Raw genomic sequence first — 18,858 nt, 5'->3', positions numbered from 1 at the left:
CTCTCCACCACCTTCTCATGCAAGCCTTGCGATTAACAGGCACACAAAAATATATCTTTGTAAGATCGAATATTTGTATACTCTAAGGTAGGAATATCCACAAACATGTTAAACTTTAGTGCATTGTAGTTATAATGGTTAATGGTATATATTTTTAAATTAGCATTACATCTTTGGAAAGATTAATAATTAACGGGAATAAAATATTTTAAAAACAACTTTTATAATATTGTGTGTTCTTGTATACCTCATTCTTCCTTTAATTTCAATTCCACATACTCTATTTGAAGGGTATAATGAAACAGAATATGGAAGAGACAAAACCGAAAAAGTCCAAAATTCTCAGTGAAATGCAATTCCTTTTTCGATTCTTGTTCTGTTATTTTGCTGACTTGCTAAATTTGTTACCGTGTTTTCGAGCTTTCAATTGTTGTTCTTGTTTTTATTATTATTTTCGCTTTGTCCAACAGAAGCAATAATAACAACAACAACAAAAGCAGCAACGACAGTGGCAACGATAACAACTTCTCAACCGTGCTGATGAGAGAAGCACGAGTGAGAGAGGAAGAGGGCTAGTGAGAGGACCAGGCAGCAACAATATTTACAGCTTTAGCGGCCAAAAGTACAGTGGGCCTAAGGTTATTTATAAGGAGTCCAGATAATGTTTTATTTTGCCTTACATAATCAGTATTCCGAGACACACACAAAAATGCTCCTAGGTAATTTAGAATGGGGTTACCTTTATTGCATATATGTATTTATAGGCTTTAGTTATTTCTTAAAATAAATACAACTTCTAAACATTTTGTCTTATGAACATTTCCAATGTTATTTTTTGAGACTAGTTTTTAATTAATAAACAGACTTATTACGAAGATACGGCAAACTACAAATTTTATTTCTTAGCTAGTGTAAATTAAGTACATTCTATTTTTCATACCTCTTCAACGTGCAACAAGTGCACTACATTTGACACACTGTGCCATGTTTTGCTATTTAAAAATAGGCTTTTGCTCAGATGACTAAGTGTGTGTGTGCTCGTTGGCTTCCAGCATCTCATGGTCGCCGCCGTTTGGCAGCGGCTGCCACATGCGCAAAGCGATCGTATCGGACCCACTGTGCAACGTGGGGCTGTTGACGACAGCAGCAGCAGCAGAAGCAGGCACTCGCAGCAGCAGCAACGATCGCAAGTCGCGACACGAGCAAAGCGAACGGAAAGGTGTGCTGGCCAGAGAAGGCGGGGGAGCGAAGAGCAAGTGACGAACTTACGGCCAACAGCAGCAGCAAAAGCAACAACAACAACAACGGCAACCGGCCCGTTTGGAGCAGCGCGCATGCCACACACAGTTTAAATATGTGAAATTAGTACAAATCGTGATTTCAACAGCGAACGACGAGCGGCGAACGAGCGTCGACGAAGTGGCGACAAAAAAAAAGCACGAGCGAGCAGCAGCAGCACTAGCATTAGCCAGAGGCAACAACAGTGGCAGCCACAGCAGCAACATATGATAGAAACCAGCAGCACAAGTCACCTCAGTAAAAAAAGAAACAAAGCACAAGTGATAACAATAACTGGAATATCGAGCGATACAAGAAGAAATCAGAAGAAACAACAACAGCTGATGCCACAACTGCAACATTAAGCGGTAACATACTACAAACGATCATTTAATACAAGAAACGCTATAGTAGCACCAACACCAATAAATACACCTGTTGAAAGAATAAGAATTAAAAGTAGAAACACCTATTGCAGGTTGAAACAATTACACCAACACTTAAACAATAATAATAAAAAAAACACGAACAGTCACTGAAACTAAACTTTGCAACAACTATAGTGTTCGTTGGTGTGCTCTCCCCAGTGGCAACAGCAACAACAACTCACATCGCTGGCGGCAGCAATAAAACAGCTGATAGCAATAGCAACAACAAAGCCTGGCATTATCAAGCAAGCAACAACAGGTCGCGAAAAAAAGAAGAAAAAACAAAAAGCCCGCCTGCTGCAGCACTCACATAAACACACAGGCACACGCAAATAGAAGATTGGGCGTGTGTGAGAGAGAGAGGCAAAGTCGCACACCTTTGCGTTGATTTTGGACGTCGCGACACGCTCATTCAAGCTCTCTCTCTCCCTTGCCTTCTCTCTCTCTCGCACAAAGTGCAGCTGAGCTGCTGCCGCCTGCGCCGCCGCTGCCGTCGCCGCCGCACTTGCCGCTGCCACAAATACAACACAGCCCAGCTGAACGAACGAACGCTCAACGCTCGCCGCCGCCGCCGCTGCCGCCAGTCGAAAGTCAAAAGCAACGTGTTGTGGACGCTTTTTTACGTCGCGTCGTTGCCCGTTGCGTTCTCTCTCTCTCACTCACTCCTTTTCCTATCACCACCCACCAACCAACCAACCAACGGATCGACCAACCAACAAACCACCCACCCAACAACAGCAACAACCCAAACACTATCCTCCCCCCTCTTTGGCAGGCTGGGAAAACTTTCACCACAACAAAAACAACAACAACAATGTCCAGCAGCGCAGCCGCAGCGCAGTTCAAGCTCGATGCCAACTCCAATGCCATTGCTTTAATAGCTGATGTTGCCACGCTGCCACTCCCACTTTCGCCCACTGCAACAACAATAGCAACAACACCAATAGCAACACCAGTGGATCGCGTTGAATGGTCACGCTCAACGATCCTGAACTTTATCGAAGATTATCGGAGACAACGTGTCCTTTGGGATCCAAATACCAAAGGTTATCACATCAAGCAAACCAAATACGAGGCACTCAAGCTCTTGAGCCAGAAATATGGAACGGAAATCCGATCGATACGATCGAAAATCAAATCCTTACGCAGCTCCTTTCATCGGGAACATGGCAAAGTCCTGAGTGGACGAGGTCGTGGCGTAATCTATCAACCCATGTGGTTTGCCTACGAGGCCATAAGATTCATTCTCGATGGCGAACGGGATCAGGATCATGGTCAGGATCAAGATCAAGATGCTGAAACGGAAACGGAAGTAGATGAAAAGCTAACACTAATGCATAGCTTGGATTTGGAGCAACTTAAGGCGGATAAACTGGTGGATAGAGACATTATACTACAGGTGGAACAACAACATCAGCAGCAGCAACAACACGATGAGCTTACCGCTCGCATTGCGGCCACTGTGGCCGCCGTTGCTGCTGCTGCAGCGGCAGCAAATGCTCGGGAGCGGGATGTGGATACCGCTGGCGGTGAATTGGATAACGCTCGGGAATTGGAACTCGAGGAGGCGGCGGCAGAGGGCGGTGGTGCTTTACTCGAATCCTCCTCGGCGGCTGTGGTAAGTAGTGTTTAAGTTTTTTAATGGCCAACCTCTACCTCTATTTTGCATGTGGCTCTCGGCCTGTATATTTATTTATTTGTTTTTTTTTTCCTTGTTGCCCATATTTCTTTGGAGCTTTGCATATGTGTGTGCGCGTGTGAGTGCCAGTGGTTTGACTTGTTTTGCGGCACCAGGCAGCACACGCGCTGCTGCTGTCGCCTCCCGCCGCCGCAGACGTCGCTGTCTAGCGGTTCGTCAACGGCAGCGGCGCAACCGGTGGCGCACAGTGGGGCGAGTTTTTGAAGATACCCATAAGGTGGTCTAAGCTTTTCTAGGTTACTGTGAGGTGTTGAAAACCAAATAAATTTCGATTATTTTATTTTAAATTTTAGAGCAAACATGTCGTTTGAGCAAAATTCACATGGCGTATGAGTAATGTTTGAAAAATTTATAAACAGTTAAACTTAAAGTTATGTCTAGTCTAACTCAAACTAAGCCCACTGTGCGCGGTAGCAGCTATTGCGTTGCGCTTGATAAGCGAGTATTGGTGTTAATGTGCCAATGTGTGTGTGTCAACTGGCTTTGATTTGCGCTGCCGCTTCTGCTATACACACCGCCATACCTACATATATCTATAATGCATACACATGTGTGTTGCATCAGCCGTAGAAATCGGCGGCCCCACGTTTTGCACCAACCACGCCCCACAGCGCCCCGCATCAATGCTCTGCCGCCCCCGAAGCAGCAATAGCTCCAAATATACATATATTCATACATATATACATACATACATACATACATACATACATATGTACATGACATTATAGCAATATAGCAAGTTGCTGGACTGCGTTTTGTTATTGCTATGTTTGCCTCGTCCACTCGTTCGGTTTTACATTTGATTCGATTCTCTCCCGAAAAAAAGTACGCGACTTTTGGGCAGAAGCTCTTCCAATAATCGAGGAACTTCAACTGCCAAAGCGAGCTTTCTCCGGAGCTTTAGAGAAGTGTTTGCAATAATGCCCAGTAGCTAGTAATAATCATTTTATGACGGCAACTAACTCTTAATCGAAAGCTTTTTATGATTATCTAGATGAAGTGCGCCTTTTAATAGATAATTACATTGTAATGTTAGTAAGTGTAATATTACACTGCAATAATCGATAAAAATATCGATTTTAACAGGACTGCAGCGTCTTGCTTAGTTTTTAAAGTTGTAACAGTTTTTTTTTTGGTAATAAGAAAGGACTCTTCTAATCTACTACCACCTTTATCATGAAACATTTTAAAAACATTAAATAATTATTTTGGTAATTGAAAGTACTAATAATATTTCCTTTACATATTATACAGAATAGGGTATTTCCTTGTCGTTTCTACGAATATTTTTTCCCATCTCTTTTATTATTATTCGTGTTTCTTAATATTTTTCTGTTGGTCACTCGTCTCACGTCTGTCGGTGTGTCTGACCACCAGTTGGTCCACTTCGATGTTGACTTGGCTGCTGTCCGGCCCGTACAGAGCTCCTAAGCCACGCCCCACCCCCTGTCCGGTCGGGCACCTTGTACCGCCGTGACTAATTTAATCGCCAGCGGCTCGACTGGCGAGTCTGCATCGACTTTTGTTTGTGTGTCTGAGTTTGCTTTTTATTATTATTCTAATTTGTTTTCTATTTCTCTCGCGTTTCTCGCTTTGCGTCTGCTGTTCACTAGTATTATTATTTTTATGATTTTTTTTTTTTGTGTTGTTATTTTTTGTTATTATTTGTCTGGCAAATTCTCCACACAGCCATAATTGTATTTGCTGTTGATTCTACGGTCTACGCTAATTCCCGATTTTTTTGTTCGATCTTCGCAGACACGTTCCTCTTCCGATTTGGATGGCGAGAATTATTGCAATATCAGCGCCGAAGATGTGAAAACAGAAATTGTAAGTACCCCCTAAAGCTGATTGTTAATCGCACTTTAATTTGTTTGACAGGTTGAAGTATGTAGGTACTTTTTTTTTTTTGATTATTTTAATATATTTTTTGAAGTATTATGTCAAAGAGGTATGTGGGTGTAATTAGAGAATCATTTCTGACATGAGATTGGGAAACAAAATCAATTTTGAATAATGTACTTTCAATTAGTAGAAATAACAATCATTATTTGGAGTACTAAGATTAATTATACAAATATGGAATTATAATAATTGAAATACTTTTTAATTTATTAAAGAAAAAAGTAAATAAAGTACAAAAATCATAGTAATTTTTTGATTTATATTAATATTTAGGTCATCTATATATTATAGATCCACGTGTAGACGTATATTCTAACCCCAATGATCTAATAAGTTGGTCAGTTATTTAAGACTTAAACACTTTTCTTGTTTTTCTGATTACAAGCTTAAAAGCAAATAATAAGATTAGATTTCTAGTTGATAATTCGACTCATTTGATAAGGTAAACAGTTTATAAAAGTCTGTAACTAACTTAATTCGATGACGAATCTTATCAATTTATGACGTTCACCGCTTGCACATTGACCACCACCATTGAGACTTTTGAGTTTCTGAAGGTCATTGGTGTTGCCAAGTCAGATATGATACATCCCGTTTATTTCCCATGAATGATAAGCCAAAGGAAATCAAATGCAAGTGAGTCAGTTCACTTTGGGCATTTTTTTTTTTGGTTTTAAATTTAAATTTTGATGAAATCATGGCAGATCATTTCCTAATAATTTTTGCTGAGATTCCAAAATAGCTTAGCTATCACTTTGTCACACTTTCCCAGACAAGGTTGTGCCCGCTGAAATTAATTAAATGACTCGCCTTTGGTGGTGGCTTATCAAAGCAGCCACATGTGTCCCAGTTCCCTTCCTCCTTCTCACTCTTGGCAAACCTATGATTTGTTTATTTTTATTAGCGGTATACTGAGTGATGCGCTTGTCTAGTAAATAGTTGATGAAACAACGCAGCGTTGATTTCGTCAGACATTCATACTATATAAATATATAGCTAAGGGAAAACAGGTTCCGGTTTTTTTTTTTTGCTTTGACGGGCCCATCTTTAAGCTAAATAATAATATATAGGGCTGATGAAATATTCAGCTGATTTACTTGGTCAGGGGAAGTGCTCATCCTTCACTGACTTGTCTAGAACGCTGAGGGAATTTCAATTTTATTTATTTCTGTTCAAAGTGGGAAATCCACATCTTTGGGTTAAGTTAAGGCGACTCAATTGCACTATTTTGTTATATTAAAAAATAAGTAAATATAATTTCTTAAGTATAAATCACCTTCTTAAGTAAAAATCCTTGATTTGCTTACATTTTATCTTATGTATTTTTCTATTTTAAGTTTAAACCTATAATAAAATAACTTTTAGCACCCTTTAAGCTACCCAAAAGTTATATCTTTAACTATATAATTACTTTTAAGTCCCCTACAAAGTTGCTATACTTTGATTTTATAGCTTTTTTTTAGTGTATGGCAATAGATTTATTGGCTTCGAATTAATGGTTTTCAACGCTGTCTAAAACACAACCGAATTTTTCCTCTTTTCTTTTCTTCTCTTCTTTTTTTTTTTTTTTTTTTGTTTTTGCTTAACCCCATCAGATCGAACACGAATCGGAGCTGGGGATGCTGGATCGGCGGACGAGCACGCCGTCGCCCATAAATTACTACAAGCCGACGGATCTAACGTACAACCACCGCAAACGCAAGGCGATGGGCGTGGAGCACGTTGTGGGCGCCTTGACATTGACGCCCATCAAGACGGTGGGCGGTGGAACAGGCGGTTCCACTGGCCATCATCATCATCAGCAGCAGCAGCAGCAGATGAACCACAACCAGCTCGCATTTCAGGCGCTCCAGCAGCACTTTAACCACAATCACAGTCTTAGCCTGAGCCACTGCAACGGGCAACCGCAACAGCAGCAGCAGCAGCATCACCATTCGTTGCATCTGCAGCAGCAACAGCAACACCAACAACATTCCAGTAACATGGCACAAAAACGTGATCGTGATCGTGATCTCTCAACGTCAAATGGCAACGGCAACGGCAGTAACTGCAACAACAGCAGCGGCAGCAATATCGCCAGCCAAACCAGCAACACCTCACTGGACCCAACAGCAACATCCAGCAATTGCAGCTTGAGCAGTAATAGTGGTGCCACGCCTCCAAAACTGCTTAACGGAGGCGGTGGTCTGAGTGCCAATCATGTAGATGAATATGGAGTATTCGGGGAATATGTGGCCATAACCATACGCAAACTGAAGACATCCAAGTCGAAGATAGTGGTGAAGCATCTTATCAATAATCTCCTGTACGAAGCTGAGTTGGGTAAATATGATCAGGGGATGCCGGCCAGCAAAGAGCCACCGCAATTGTATAATATGCAATGAAAACTAGGATCAGGATTATATATATAGAGAGAAGATAAATCAACCCAAAATATAGACAAACTATCGAAGGGGGGGGTAATGAGACAACCAACGCACTAGTCAGCAAAGCAACAATGGGTCAAAACCAGAGCCAACAATTCTAAAAAAAAACAAAAAAGGGGAGGGCAGCGGGGGATGTGTGTGAGCATTTCATTCAGGGACAAAGACCATATAAGTACTTTATCTATATACATTTATAAAAAACAAAAAAAAACACATAAACGTTATCAGTGAGTGTTAAACGAAGTCAGTCAAAGTCAAAGGAAGTGGCAGTTGAAGTGGAAGGGGTGAAACAAACATACCATTAATTAAATTCAATTAATTATTAATAACGTTAACTGATATATACAAAGTACGTATATATTTTACGTTTATATATATATATATATATATATATTTTATGATTATCGTTTTTTTGATTTCACGAGCGTTATATATTTTTGATTTTCGTTTTATATTTTATACTTTTAATATTTACATTTGGCAATAACACACTTTGAACTCAGGTGCCTTTATTTTTTATAGTCAATTAAGCCTTGTTATCTTTATGCATAAAAAGTGAAATGCAAAAAAGTTTACAATAAATGAAGCCCTAACAACATGTAAATTTAATTAACTTTTTTAAAGCATAAACTTAATACTGTAAATAGTTTAAAAAACAAAGAAAGGAAAACTAAGGATGAGAAGAGAAAATAATGAAACATGAAATGTGCAAATCTTAATTTTTGTTATGCATAACTAATTTGATATGAGCAAAGGGCTCTAAATAAAATCCCGAAATGTTGAAATTCATTTTGAAAATGAAAAAAAGTTTCTGTTATTATTAACTTATGGGAAATGTGGGTAAGTGTTTTATTTATTTACATAAAATTGGAATAAGAAGATAAAAAAGAATGCTTTTTAGTTTGGTTTTTACCACTTTATCTGTCATTAAGGCTATAGATAGATTATAACCCAATAAAATCAACCTTTGAAGTAACTTCTAATCATCAAACATAGACTAACTTCAATCCTTTACAACCCATCCATGTAAAAGGGTTCGATTGTGTATACAAAGTATTGCCTAATTATACCAACTATCAGCCCTATTGAGTAACCAACATTCAGAACAATGAAGCTCGTTGTTGTTCGCCTTCGAGGTGATTATTCACATTTACATTCTATATACTATACCCGTCGAGGGTCTTGTCCATAAATCACAAAAGCTCTCAACTGTATCCAAGAACTAGGCAGCCCCACTAGGCGGGGCAACAAAGCAAACATTAATTGCTAAATAAACAATTCAAAAATATACAAAATAAAGATAATAATTAGTTTATGTTTTTTTTAGGGAATTTTGTTTACTTTTGATTTTTATAGCCTTGGAAATGGTTATTATTTCTGATATTTCCTGATGTACTACACTTTAGATCTTCCGATTAAGCTTTAAGTTTGTTTGGTTTGACTAATTTTTAATGGCTTTCTAGGGTTGGATTTTCATCATCATCGCAATTGGTTGAGAGTATCGATGACGCAAATTGAATAATCAACTTTTCACATCTATTAACCAAATGGTTATTAATTCATAATTAACAACATTTAAGCCCTGCTAAAATGCTATATATAAATAGTAAATGACTGAATAAAATGACAAATAAAGAATATTTTATTAATATTTATTTGCGTTTAACAAATATTCTTTGTAATATTTGTGAAAAGCTTCAGGTTTTCGTTTACATTTTCCCATACATCTGCGATAAATGATAAATTAGTTGCCTTTATATAGTCTGTTTGCACTGTATATGTACATATAGTGTGTGGTGTTAAAAGTGATAAATGGAGCAATATAATGCCAGTGCTTAAACCCATTGATCCCCCCCATTGACGTAGGTTCTAGCTGTTTTAAAGGAAAACCAGCAACCGGCACCTACTGCTTTTAGCTGATCAAAGAAAAGCTATAGTAAATATTTACCCTGGAATCAGTTTCGAAAGTAAATACGATTTTAAGACGATACACAATGGTCTCAACGCTTCTATAGTATCAGTAGGTTATTTAAGGTCGTTGCTAATCATCTTTTCTTAGCCAGCCCTCTCGATGGTTAAATAATCTCTTTAAGTAAGGGAAAACATTCTGTTGCTGCTGCTTTAAGAAGTCGCCCAACTGTCTGAAAATGCAGATTACGTTCAGCCAAAGAGCTCATCCAATTATAGCTCATTCCAAAGGTTCCTCTTGCGGATGTGGCATAGATATTCCAAAGCATGCAACTTGCACTAAATGAACTCGGAAAGTTGAGGCAAGTAGTTTTAATATTACATGGGGAGGGGGAAAAGCACTTTCTAGTAAGGAAATTTTCAGCTTTTTAAATTTTTCAACATTTTTGAAGATAAAAGTATTTTATAAACTAGGCAAAAGAAGTAACTTTTTATTTTTAAAATTTTTTCAAAAATTAGACACTTTTTTATAAAAACTTTTTAATATTTATTTTATTTTTCTATATTTTTTGAAAATTGTTTAAGACGTCAATTAATTAGAAAAAAGGCTAAAATCAACATTATAAATCCAAAAAAAAATCATAAAAAATAAAAAAAGGTTAAAAAAGGTTTAGAAATTAACTTTTTATATCACTTACATTACTAACAACATTTACAGCCTTCCAAAAATACTTTATTAATTGCCTACCCACTAGTTTTGTGTAATTTCCTTTACGACATGATAAGTATCTCGCGTTGTGTTTGTCGTTTTATCACAACTTTTGACGAGCTGCGTCTACAAGTAATCATGGCAAGCAAATATCAATCATGTTCAGGCACACAAACCCCCTATATATGACTTTATATATGTATATATATAGACATATAATATATACATACGTGTCAGTAACCACACTGCCTTCCGATACAGACGACATCCCCAAGTTCAGTTCGTAGAATTTGCTCAGTTTTTCTACGAATCCAACTCTCGATCGTCGTGCTGCCACTTGGTCTCTGGTCTGTTGTTTTTACAGCACAGTGGCGTCGTTTTGCAAGGGGATTGTAGGGGGACGTTTGAGTCAATTGGCTTAAAGCTTGCCATCTGGAAATGACGCAATGTTTTCGAAAACACATCAACATCAACACCCGACTTGTCGGCTGTCGTTGCCGTTTTCTGCTGCTGTTGCCATTGCTGTTAGCTATTTTTTTTGCTTTTGTTTTTGTTTTGCTCGCTGCGTTTCGTTTCGCTTGGCAAAATCAACAATAATAGCAATAACAACAACAAAAGCGATTACAATTGTTAATCTATATAGTATATATAGTCGCATATACAAACATAATTTGTATACATATATGGTACATCTAGTAAACTAATGATAAATTTTAGTCGCGTACTAAACAATAAATGGGAATGATTTTTACACTGGAGAAAATTTATGCTACTCAATGATCAAGAAACATCATATGCAAGGTTCTGTTGAAGTTTTATCTGTTTTATCCAAAAAATGTATTTTCTTTAAAAAATTATTAAAAATTTCACTAATAAAATTTGTTTTAAATATTTTAATTTGATTAAGTTATCAATTATCCATACAAATTTCTTGTTTTCAGTTTATTATTATCCAAAATTCTTAAATCTAGTTTCAGGAAACATTTTTCTCAGTGCCTTAGCTAGTGCCAAAAGAGGACTACGACTTTAGCTTTAATGTTGCTGCTGTTATTGTGGCAACTATTGTTGCTGTTGTATTGTCGGCACTGTTATTTACAAGTATTGCTGCTTTTTGTTTCTCTTTGTTGCTGTTGTTACTTTTGTTCGTACTGTTTTTCTTTGTTGCTTTTGCTTTTGGGTCTACAAAGCTATTGATGTTGTCTTGTGCCTGTAGTGTTGCTGTGGTTGTGGATGTTTCTGTTGATGTTGCTGATGGTTTTGTGATTTTACTGTTGTTCCTAATGTTGCTATTGCTGGTGGTCTTGTTATAGATTTTTTCTCTTTATGCTGATGTTGCTCTAGCTAACAATGTTGCTGATGCTTCTTGGATATTACTGTTGTTCATGATGATGCTATTGCTGGTGGTCTTACTATAGATGTTGCTGCTGCTTTTTGAATATTACTGTTGTTCCTAATGTTGCTATTGCTCGTGCTCTTACTATAGATGTTGCTAGTGATGTTGCTCTAGTTACTTATGTTGATGTTGCTATTGTGATGTTGCTGATTGTTACTTATGTAGCTATGGCTATTGCTTCTGCTTTAAGCGTTTATTTTGCTGTTGGTGTTGCTTTTGTTCTTGTTATATATGTATGTTGCTGTTGCTATTGATGTTGCTTTGCCTTACTAATGTTGCTTTTGACTCTACCATTTAGCTTCGTAAAGTAGCTGCTGTTGTTCATATTTCCCTTACCATTGCTGATATTTCGCTCTGCTGGCAGAGTTGTTTTTTATTTTTTGTACATATTCTTATCTTATAGCTTTACTACATCTGTTAATAATTCTGTTATTGTTTTGTTTTAGTTGTTGTCGTTGCTGTTGCTGTTGTTGCTGCTGCTCTGGGGGCCCCATGTCAGCAATCAACAGTTTGCCATAAATTATTTTTGCAAAATGCTCACGCTCCAATGCGACCCCAGGGAGTCAGTACACACACACACACACTCAATAATATATATATATATACAGTACATAGTATAGTATATATGGAGAGGGAATGATAAGCTGGGAAACACATATATATGGTCCCATTGCGATTGTCGCGCAATCGAGCATTGAGCAAGTCCCCCAGCTAAGCCCCATCTCTCATCCCCAACCCCTTGGCAACCCCATTTTCCAACCCATTCCCAGTGCCTCCATTGTGTTGTTTAGCCTCTAAGAATATCTCCAGCCAGTCAGCAAGACAGATAAAGATAATAGTAACAGTAACAGTAATAATAATAATAAGAACAGAGAAAAGCCAATGGAAGAGCCCCGCATTTGTCACTGGCATGGATGGGCATTGGGAAAGGTTGGAAAAGTGTTGTAAATCAATTAGGCAAAAGCCTTCGCCGCCAGTTCAAAAGTAAGCCAACTTACTGCGTAATACACAAGGGGAAATATGGAATTATATACTCGTTTATATATGTATTCCATTAACTGATTCATTTTCACTTATCAATTTGACCATAAATCATATTTATTTATCATAATTCGAAGATAGCAAATCAAATCTATGTTAATGGGGGAAAGGAAACTGCATTAGATTTGAGGTTTTCAAATAAAATATAGATATAAGAAATCCATTTCTTTCAGTGTAAAAATACCATAAAAGTAGCCAAGTCAGGGGGACATGCAGCATGCCATTATGATTTATGGCTAAGCAAAATGCACAAATGCTGTTCGATCTGCTTTGGGGATTGCATCCATCTCCTGGTCGTAAATAACCCAAGCCGGAACCCTAGAAATGGCCAACAGTAACTGGCCAAGCTAGCTAATTTGTTGCCCTAATGGGGCACCAATCAGGTGAGACGCAGATGGGAATGGCTGCTACTGTCCATCTATCCTAGATACATTCATAAATAAATCTATTTTCGATCGAAAGGAAGTCCTGGCCAAATGCAATTTATTACCAAAATGTTGACGTATTTAAGACTTCTTCAGCATTTCCTTTTAATTTTCTTTTCTGAAGGTAATTTATTTGCTATTATTCTTGCTAAGTTGGAAATGAAGTTGGGTAATCTTTTAACTATCAATTAAAGTGTATTGAAAGTTTGTAAATCTTTGTAATAGAAAGTTTGGTCAACTCAATAAATATTTAATAAAGTTAATGCCAATCTCTGACTGCTTCACAAATCAATAAAATACTACAAACATGAAGTAAAAAACACTTATTTTTAGTAATACATTTAATCTATTTCTTACATTCCGGAATCAAAACGAATGTAGTTTGTAATGAAAGGCAATCAAAAAGCCATTTGCTGAAAATGTCAATAAAAATCGACCAATCTTAGTAAGCGAGTGTGGCAATCTGTATCAATTTAATTCGCTTGAATTTATTTTGTATCTAAAAATATTGATCTAAAAATAATTAAAACTAAAAAAAAATGATACACAATTTATTATGGATTTTGTGAAATTAAATAGAAATTTAATAAGGCAAATCTGGTAATGGGCAAGTAATTTGAGCTAAAACCAACCAGTTTTTAGGGTTATTTATGTCACTTTATATACAAAAATTGTTTAAAAAATATATATATATATTTTTTTTTGTTCATTTTCCTACCCTTGACTTATTTTCCTGAGCCAAAAAAATGAATTTTTGCATGGATTTTCGTGTTGCTAGCCGAACAAAGGTTCCTCGCAACTCTTCTACTTTTTCATTTCCCGCAGCTGTCTGGCTGTGTTATTAATATCAACAACAATAATCACAAAAATCTCTCTCAAAAAAAATATGAAAAATAATTAAAAACCTATTAAAGTCAGGCAAATAACAAAAAAAAAAAAGAAACAAAAAAGTCAACAAAAACTGAACAATAACGAATGAAGAACACAGTCAAATCAAATTACCCAAAAAAAATATAAAGAAGAGGCAAAAATAATAAAAAATCATTAAATGCACGAAATGGGAGAGAAATGTGCCAGGGCCATTAAGAATTATATGCCCAAAAATAATAAAAAATAATAAAAAAAATAAAACTTAAGAGCCAAGTCAGGGAGTAATTATTATGCGAAGATCACGTATTCCCATTTTGCAAACACCAAACCAATGTGGCTAGGATGTGGAGTGGAGTGGTGATTGGGAATATATATCGTATATATAGGAGAGGAGAGGCTGGAGAGGGCGTGGCTTATCAGGGGGGAGGGGGTGTACGTGAATGCAGGCCACAATAGAAGGACGACGACGACGACAACGATTTATGCCACCAGACACAGGCTGGCAAATAAAAACATAAACCCAGATGAGGATTTGCCACTCAATGATGCCATGAAATTGCAAATACCCTGGGAGGGTGAAGTTGGATGATTGAATAAAGGCTTCGTGTTAAGAATAACTAACTTTAACATACTTTTAAATGATAAAGAAGAATATAACAGAGAAGGTCTTTAAGATGTTTCAGGATGTTAATCAACTAATTGACCTTTTTATGAAGTTTTTTCTTAAAATTTTGTTAATTGGTAAGGAACGGGATTTATATTAGATTTTTGATATTGAAGAGTACAAATATATTATTTTTTCTAGCAACAGACTAAGGTATATTTTTATATTAAATCTAATATGATAACTTTAATAAATTTGAGCAAAAATGATAACTTATTCTAAGAAAAAGTGTTAAAAAGGTCACAGAAAAATCCACTAATTTTACCTCTTTTCGTTTTTAAAGAATTAAAAAGCCATTTAAAATTCCATCCTCCCACCAGCCAAACATCTCAATCAAAGCGCTTATCAATTTCCAACTTAATGATCATTTTGATTTGAGATTTCTTAATAATAACAACCCTCGAATCAAAGGGTATAAGAACCCCTCTAATGCCGAATGTGTGGCAAACAAAACAAGTGTGCCGTTGTATGAGTGTGTGTGTGTGTGTATGAGTGTGAGTGTGCCTGTTTTCGTTGGCCAAAAATAAATTTCAATTTTGGTTTTTGTCCACATCCCACAGCCACCAGCCACTAGCCACCCCATTCCCTCATTCCTCAACCATCCCTAAGCACTCCGACACCTTGCTCTACCCATTATCCTACCTCCATATATATATGCAATATATATATCATATAATATATACATATATATAGAAGGTATAGCTATAACGTTTCCCGAAAAAAAAAAAACCAAAGACCCCTTCCGCCGGGCATCCCCACACCCAGTAATTGGCTCAAATTACACAAAACTCAGCTCCGACCGCAAATTCAGGTCCCGAGCTTGGCTCAAAACCGAAAAACTCAAAGCCCAAAGCCCAAACCCAAAAAACCAGACCAAAACCAACGCCAGAGTCCGTCCCGTTCCCGGCCACGACTCTTATTATTGTCATGGCACACAATATTGTTTCCAAAAATGAAACGAAACGAAACAAATACGTGACCAGAAATTAAAGAAACAAAAAAGAAAAAAAAACAAAAAAAAAACAAAAAATAATAATAATAACAATAAAGAAGACTGAGGCAGTGGCAGAGGCAGAGGCGGTGGCAGTGGCAGGCTGAAAAATAAAAACAAAAACTACGCCAGACCCCGAAAAACTGTGCAAAATAAAATAAGGAAACAGAAACAGCAGAAATCGCGTTGATTTGAATTTTAAAATGTTTCATGGCATTTGTTTTGTTTGCTATGGCATATAGCCGCCCCTCATACCCCACCCCCACTAACCACTCCTCTACACCCCCTCTACCCCATCTAGTTCCACAGTTTCAGTTTTGCGGTCTCGCTGTGCTCTGCTAACTTTGTTTTTAGACACAGTGGGCCCAAAAGTCACTAAAGTGCAACAAAGGTGTGAATAAATTTTTGATTGGAATGTCTTTTCCTTAACATTGGTAATTAGAAGTGATTAAATTAGTTAAGCAGTGTCTTGATAGGTTTTTTTTTAAGGATGTTGAGTCTATAAATATGATATTAGAAGGATTTTCCTTAGTTTATAATGTTTAAATACAAATTAAGTGCATTTAATCTAAAAAATGTAATAAAAACCGTTGTTATATATGATTTTGTAGCGCACTTGTTTTGAGTTTTATTTTTATGGCATTCATTTTTAAGCTTGTATTTTAAAGAACTTAAGGTGTTATAATAAGAATATTAATATTTAGGAGGGTTTACGAACGTTGGTCTACTATACACTTTTTATAAGATTTTATTTAAGGATACATTAACTGCAAAGTTAAGTAAGTTTTATATTTCTTAAATATTTTATTCCATTCTATTTAAGGATTCTTTTTTAAAAGATTTTATATAAGGTTAGATTAGCTGCAAAATTAAGTTAGTTTTATTTTTTTGTTATAATTCAATATTAATTTAACTTAGGAGTGTTTACGAATTTTGGTCTACTATACACTTTTTATAAGATTTTCTTTGAGGACACATTAGCTGCAAAATTAAGTTAGTTTATTTTCTTAAATATTTTATCCCCTTCTATTTAAGGATTCTTTTTATATGATTTTATATAAGGATAGATTAGTTGCAAAATTAAGTTAGTTTTATTTTGTAATTATTTTATTATTATTATTATTTGTAATATTTTATTCCACTCTATTTAAGGATTCTTTTTAACTGCATAGTTTACATATTTAATAAATTATCTTCTTATTTATATATACAGCTTAAAGAATAATATTTACTCATTTATTTACTATAACTTAATTGGTTTTTGAATTTCCTTCCTTTACTTTCTTGAAAGGACTTAATGAGTTTTAAATAAAGAAACCTATCAAGACTTTCCAGCCTATGACTGGCTACTTTCTATGATTACAAAGATCTTTTCAGGGAATTTAAACAGGAGAAAGTCATTAAGCAAAAACTAACTAGGAAATAGCAATATTTAAGACTGCTGTGGGGAAAATCAAATTTATATTTCTCAATTTTCAACTTGAGTCAAAAAAGTCATTATTAAATAAATTAGTTACCTCTTCAGCGCATCTTTAACTCTATTTAATATCTCCTTTTTTTCTTTTTAATATTTTTAAAATATTTAATTCTGCATTTTCAACATAAAAAATACTTTATTATAAAATAAATTAGTGACCTCTTCAGCGCATCTTTAACTCCATTTAATAACTCCTTTTTTTCTTTTTAATATTTTTAAAATATTTATTTCTGCATTTTTCAACATAAAAAAGCAATACTTTATTATAAAATAAATTAGTTACCTCTTCAGCGCATCTTCTTGGCCCAAAGCAATAAATGATTTTCTCTTTTTAATATTTTTAAAATATTTAATTTTGCATTTTCAACATAAAAATATAATATTATAAAATAAATTACTTACCTCTTTAATAAATCTTTTTAATGAAACTCCATTTAGTATCACCTTTTCGGCCCCAAGCAATGTAACTTTTCTCCTAATAATTAATATTATTTTTCCTTACCCTTGTCGGCCACAGTGGCCATTGGTTAATATCTATGGCTATCACTAAAAAAGTTTTACACTGCCATTTGCTGTCATTGTTGCTGGTTGAGTTGTTGTTGTTGTTGTTGCTGCTGCCGCTCTGTGCCATTTGGTGGGGCACAACTTTGCAGCTCACTCTGATATATACAATATATATATACATATATATAGACAAACTGGAAGCCGCAACAAAGTTGCAAGGCAGCGCAGTCGCCGTCCCAGACCTTATGCCTTATGTAAATTGTAGAAGAAGAAAAAAAGTTAAAAAAAAAAAATTGATAATGAAACTTTTCAACGCAATAAATAATAGCTGACAAGGGACGGCGAGAGTGCGAAAATCGAGGAAGGGAAGGCTGTTTTTCTTTTTTTTTTATGGAGATGCCGGGAAAGCAATAAAGGAAAGGCATGAAATTCTACGTTTATTATTGATTTCGTGTTGAATTTTTGATTATTTCTATAAATATTACGAATGGTGTACAAAGGTGGCACATTCTGGTTTTTGGTTAGGGGTTTCTATAAGTACAGTATAATATATATATATGGGGAAAGGTGTGAGCCGGTACACGTGCGTTGTTGATAAGGCCCGCCTAGGTCAAGTTTGAGCATATATAGTACAGCACTTATTATATGAACAGAAACAGAGACAGTGAACACACCCAGAATGAAATTTACACAACAAGAAAATATTCAAAACTAATGTTAAGGGGAATTTGCATTTTGAGTGTTGTTTTTAGGATAAATTAGGAATAAATTGGTTTTTTAGGGAATGAAAAGGCTGCAAAATTTTAAAGGAGAAAAGTTGAAAATTTTAAAAATATTTTTATAAGCTTATAATTTCTTATTTAAAAACAAATTAGGTTGAAAAATTGTTAAAATAATATTTAAAACTAACGATATGCTAAATATTTTATATAATATTCTTTACTATTTAAATAGATTTTTAATTTTTGGATTTCTAACTTTGTTTTCAAGACTAAATCTTCTTAAAAACTGCAATTTAATGACTTAAATATTTCCTTTTAAGAACTACAACCCTATAAAGAGCTAAAATGCGCTAAAAGCAATACTTTAAAAATGCTTAAAAGCCATAAAAGTACCAAAACTTCTCAAAACAACACATCT

The 18,858-nt window shown here is 35.7% G+C and overlaps 1 protein-coding gene across 1 annotated transcript; it reads left to right on the top strand.

Moving 5' to 3' along the window:
• The first annotated feature begins 1,258 nt into the window (after nucleotides 1–1,258).
• On the top strand, nucleotides 1,259–8,340 carry LOC108114448 (homeobox protein cut). The gene is made up of 4 exons (XM_017225448.2): nucleotides 1,259–1,646; nucleotides 1,757–3,324; nucleotides 5,164–5,235; nucleotides 6,906–8,340. Exons 2-4 carry the CDS (start codon nucleotides 2,521–2,523, stop codon nucleotides 7,692–7,694), a joined length of 1,665 nt encoding a protein of 554 aa, XP_017080937.1. The 5' UTR covers nucleotides 1,259–1,646; nucleotides 1,757–2,520; the 3' UTR covers nucleotides 7,695–8,340.
• Nucleotides 8,341–18,858: the final 10,518 nt, after the last annotated feature.

This window comes from Drosophila eugracilis, unplaced genomic scaffold (genome assembly GCF_018153835.1).
Source record: "Drosophila eugracilis isolate 14026-0451.02 unplaced genomic scaffold, ASM1815383v1 contig_2154, whole genome shotgun sequence".
NCBI classification, from domain to species: domain Eukaryota; kingdom Metazoa; phylum Arthropoda; class Insecta; order Diptera; family Drosophilidae; genus Drosophila; species Drosophila eugracilis.
Note: the sequence above shows the minus strand (reverse complement) of the source record. Positions and strands in the feature narration are given on the sequence as shown.

Bases quoted from the DNA above. Each gene is read 5' to 3' on its own strand.
- LOC108114448 (XM_017225448.2), top strand. From the start codon at position 2,521: ATGTCCAGCAGCGCAGCCGCAGCGCAGTTCAAGCTCGATGCCAACTCC. The intron at 3,325-5,163 runs GTAAGTAGTGTT...CGATCTTCGCAG, and splicing joins AATCCTCCTCGGCGGCTGTG to ACACGTTCCTCTTCCGATTT. The intron at 5,236-6,905 runs GTAAGTACCCCC...TAACCCCATCAG, and splicing joins AAGATGTGAAAACAGAAATT to ATCGAACACGAATCGGAGCT.